This window comes from Meleagris gallopavo, chromosome 28, assembly GCF_000146605.3.
Source record: "Meleagris gallopavo isolate NT-WF06-2002-E0010 breed Aviagen turkey brand Nicholas breeding stock chromosome 28, Turkey_5.1, whole genome shotgun sequence".
Lineage (NCBI taxonomy): Eukaryota > Metazoa > Chordata > Aves > Galliformes > Phasianidae > Meleagris > Meleagris gallopavo.
In genome coordinates, this window is record NC_015038.2 from 4,904,759 (window position 1) to 4,909,214 (window position 4,456).

The 4,456-nt window shown below is 54.3% G+C and overlaps 1 protein-coding gene across 1 annotated transcript; it reads left to right on the forward strand.

Moving 5' to 3' along the window:
* Positions 1-555: 555 nt before the first annotated feature.
* OPTC (opticin) lies at positions 556-3,548 on the forward strand. Its single transcript, XM_003203842.4, has 6 exons — positions 556-909; positions 1,334-1,478; positions 2,366-2,524; positions 2,622-2,824; positions 2,970-3,065; positions 3,166-3,548. The coding sequence occupies exons 1-6, from the start codon at positions 667-669 to the stop codon at positions 3,334-3,336; spliced, it is 1,017 nt and encodes a 338-aa protein (XP_003203890.1). The 5' UTR covers positions 556-666; the 3' UTR covers positions 3,337-3,548.
* The last annotated feature ends 908 nt before the right edge of the window (positions 3,549-4,456 follow it).

Here is a 4,456-nt window from a genome sequence, read left to right on the forward strand (position 1 = left end):
AATCTTACTTCTCCCCCTGGCAGGAACTGTGCCAGGCACTTCCATCCATCCTCTCCAGGTATTAAAAACCCAGCAGCCCTTTCCAGGCCAGCAACAGCCCCCAGGAGTGGAGTTCTGTGCCAAGGAGGGGAAAGGGGGTACGTGCAGGCTGCCTTCTTTCTTTCTGCTCCTTCAGCACTGAGCCCAGTGGCTCCATGTGGGGTTGGGGTGAGCTGCGGGTCTGGGTGAACTGGGTGTTGATGTTGCACACAGGAGGCTAAAGGATTTTGTTGCTCTTGTAATAGCTTGATCTGCAGGAAAAGTAGAAATTAGGGAACAGCATTCTCAAACCAGAGTGCACGGGGTTGTTTGTATGGGAGAGTTATGTTGGGGGGGCTGCTGGGTGCCAGACTGCTCTGCTTGCTTTACTGGGAGTGGGTGGTGCCACAGCACCCTCTGAGCCCCTCATCACCTCCTCGGGGCTGGGAAAGTGAGGGCAGCCCAGCTGCTTGGGGCCTCTCCTGCACAGCTGCGCAGCCAGGCGTGAAATGGGCTGAAAAGAATATAAAAGCTCATCCCCCACGGAGGCTGCAGTCCCTGGCACGGCTGCAGAGTGGGGCCAGCGTGCTTATCCTGCCTTCCTGCCCTTCTCTTTGCTTTCACCGCTTTGCAGCTTTCTTAGGGTAGATGGCTTTAGGGCACAGGATGAAGACTCTGGCCTGGGTGGGCATCGCCAGCCTGTGTTTGGGAGCAACCTGGGCTGTCCCAGCCAAGAAGGAAAGGAAGAAGGTAGAGAAGCCAAAACCTGACCTTGTGCTTAATGAAAATCTGGATTTGGACAACTATGACATGACTCTGGACAGCTATGGGGACATCATGGACCTGAACAACTACGAGGAGCTGTACGACTATGGTGACCTGGCTCCAAAGGTGAGAGGGACAGGAGGGCATGCAGGGCAGGGCTCACCCTGGTGCAGCCTGGGGAAGGAGGCAGGGGCTGCTCTGAGAAATGGACCACAGCTGGTTCTTGTGGGCTATGGCTGGAGAACAAACTCGGCCCCTTGCACAAGCCTACGAGCCCTGATGGCTCTTCCACTTCTTTTGCTGTTGGGAAAGCTTTACCCGATCCCAAACTTCTCCTGCTTCCTTGTGTGCTGCCTGGGCTGAGTATTGCTGTAGGATGAACCACAGGAAGACAAGGAAGAAATGCCTGTATCCCTCTGGGAAGTAGAGAGTAGATTCTGAAGAGCCAGGAGAGCTGCTGAAAGAGCAGCTGGCTTTCCTAGGAGAGGTGCAGTACCCCAGAGGGGAGTGGGAGAACTTGCTCAGCCTTCATGCCCCATCTGTTTTGCAGGTTGAGGTTGGAACTCTGGCTCCTCGCCCCAAGGACCACGGGGCTCTGCCAGAGCTGGGCACAGCAGCTCCAACACCAAAGTTGAAGCCTCTGGCCACCACCAATCCCACCCACCCAGCACCACTGGGACTCAACACTGCGCAGGGTGAGCACAGACTAACAGGGTTTCATCTCCATCCAGTGCAGCCATACGGCCCAGGGTGGGCATGGATGGTGCTCTGCAAGAAAGAGCAAACTCTTTTCCAACAGCAGACAGCAGCAGTTATTTGCTCTGCCCATGCAGCAAGGAGAGGAGGGGTGCTGGGGTTTGCCTTATCACACAGCAGGCAGGAGTGCTGCAGCGAGACATTTCTGAGAAACAAGCTCCAGAAAACACCAGCAACATCTTAATGAGCACAGGCATTGTGAGAGTTGGACAGAGTAGCAATTAGGTTAGCAACAATTAAAATCCTGTAGTGAGGGATAAATATCTTTATTCATTTTCTGTGATTCCGGACTGGGACAAATTAAGGAGGAGGCAGAGGGAAATTGTTGCCTTTCTGCTTTGAACTCCCATGCATGGATGTAGAGCCTGGTGGCCCTAGGGAAGAGGAAGCCTGCATGGGGGAACACCCAGCATTGCCCCTCCTGCTGCCTCTGCCCAACTTGCTGGGACCAGCTTGCTTGCACAGTGGAGTAAAGTGTTTTGCTCAATGCAAAACTATTTTCTTTTGCTTTCTTTTGTCACATTTCTTCTGTGAGAAAAAAATAATGGGTCCAAATGAGTTTTATGTGCAACTCTGCTGTGCTTGGGAACCTTGCATCTACCCTTCTCCCATAGGAGTTACCCGATCCTGAGCAGATTCATTTATTAGCAGCACCTCAGGCTACTGCTTTCTGACCCCTCTTCTGTCGGTTGGGGTGCTCAAGAGAGATGGAGCAGCCAAGCTGTGCCATTCTCGGCTGTGTCAAGCCATGCTATGTCGTGCCATGCTGTGCCATGTTGAGCTGTGACGTGCTGTGCTGTGCCCAGCGCTGCCTCTCTGCCCCCAGGCCTCCCCAGCTGCTTGCGCTGCCTCTGCATCAGAACCTCCGTGTACTGCGATGACACCGACCTGGAGCACATCCCACCACTGCCGCCCGACACCACCTACCTGTACGCCCGCTTCAACCGCATCGGTGCCATCCGGGCTGGCGATTTCATGGGGCTGAGTATGTTGGGGCAAGGCAAAGGCCAGGCCCTGGGGAGCCTTGCAGGGACAGATGATGATGTGTGACCAGCGCACCCCCCCCCTCCCTCTCCCATCAGAGAAACTGAAGCGAATAGACCTGACAAGCAATTCCATCTCCTGGGCAGACGTGGATGCTTTCCGTCTCCTCCCCAGCCTGCAGGAGCTCATCCTGCCTGAGAACAGGCTGACAGCTCTTCCCGAGCTGCCCCGCAGCATTGTCAGGCTGGATGCCCGCCTCAACAGGATCCCCAGTGCTGGTCTCCGGCCCGAAGCTTTCCAGGTAGGTGCTGGAGCTGTTGGTGTGCACTGAGCCATGCCGTGCACCCACAGACCCGTCTGGATGGTTTTAACCCCATGGCAAGGGGTGATGGGGCTGGTGCCGGGGGCAGGGAGCAAGGAGCTTCACCTATCATCTCTTCCTGCAGGACCTCACACAGCTGCAGTTTCTCCATCTGTCTGATAACCAGCTGGACTACATCCCTGCACCCCTGCCAGAGAGCCTACGCTCCCTGCACCTCCAGGTGAGATGTCTCCTTTTTCATAGCAAATCCTCATCTGCAGAGCCCCCTGCAGCTCCCCTGCACTACCAGATCCCATTTTCCCCTTTCTCTCACCTTCCAGAACAACAACATCCAGACCATGCATGAGGACACATTTTGCAACAGCCAAGACCAGAGCCACATCCGCAGGGCGCTGGAGGACATCCGCCTCGATGGCAACCCCATCAACCTCAGCCTCTTCCCCAATGCCTACTTCTGCCTGCCCCGTCTGCCCACGGGGCGCTTCTTCTGAGCCCCAGCATCAGCCCCTGATGGGGAGCATGCCCAGGCCCCTGGCACTCCATCTGCACTCCCTTGTTTCCCGCTGTTCCATAGAAAACATGGGATTAAGGCAGACGTGTTTAACCTTAGTGTGAGCTGAGCATCTGAACGTGGGTGAACTCAGTTCTGGGGCAAACAGAGCCAAGTGTGGGCAGCTGTAATAAAACGAAGACTTTAAAAATGCGTTCAGTGGTTTTTTTTGTTTTTGTTCTTGTTTCTGGACAGTGAAAACAATGGAAAGTTCTCACCCAGCCCAACAGCTTCTTTGTGACCTGTGCTGGATGCAAGGATGAGGACTGCCCTGTGTCCCAATTCTTCCTCAGTTCCCTCCCTCCTGGGGACCTTGGGAAGACCCCTGTGAGTCTGCTTTAGGGGTTTCCAGGCCAGGAGCTGCACTGTTGCAAGGAGGTGGTGCTTTGACCTGTACAATGGGCTGTCCCTCAGGTGTGCCCAGATCCATGGAGGAGCTGTCCCTGGTTGGGACACAGAGCTAATGTGAGCGGTGCCTGGAGGGTTCGTGCAGTAGCTCTCTGCGTTTTGGGGCTGCTTCAAAGCCCAAAACCTGAAGCCAAATGTCCCCTCATCCAGCAGCGAAGAGTCACTTGGATATAGTTAAAATATCTCATGTCAACCCAGCCTTTCAAACCTGAAAAGTGCTGCCCAGTGGTGAGATATTTTAAATGTAATGTATTCATCCTCAATACTTTTAAACACATGTAATAAACATCTGTACTGTGAGAGAGATGATGCACCCCCGGAGAATCCAAAATCCTGAACTGAAACCACTGAGCTCAGCCCACATCCTCCAGGCCTGGGGATGCAAACTAAGGCAGCTCGAGAAAAGACTCAGCTTCTCATATACGGGCATGCTGTGAGCACTGCTGGGTGCTGGTGCCTCAAGGCTGCCTTGCTGGCACGGCATGGCGACACGCTGTGTGTGCCTGCATGCAGTTTTCCATGCAAAACCCAAAGAGGGGCTGCTCTGACACAGGCTACGTCCATCCAAAAGCCAGGATCCTTGGTAAATGGTGAAAGGAATTTGGTTCTGCTCCAACCATTCCTTCCAAGCTCTAAATGCCAGGATTTATTAG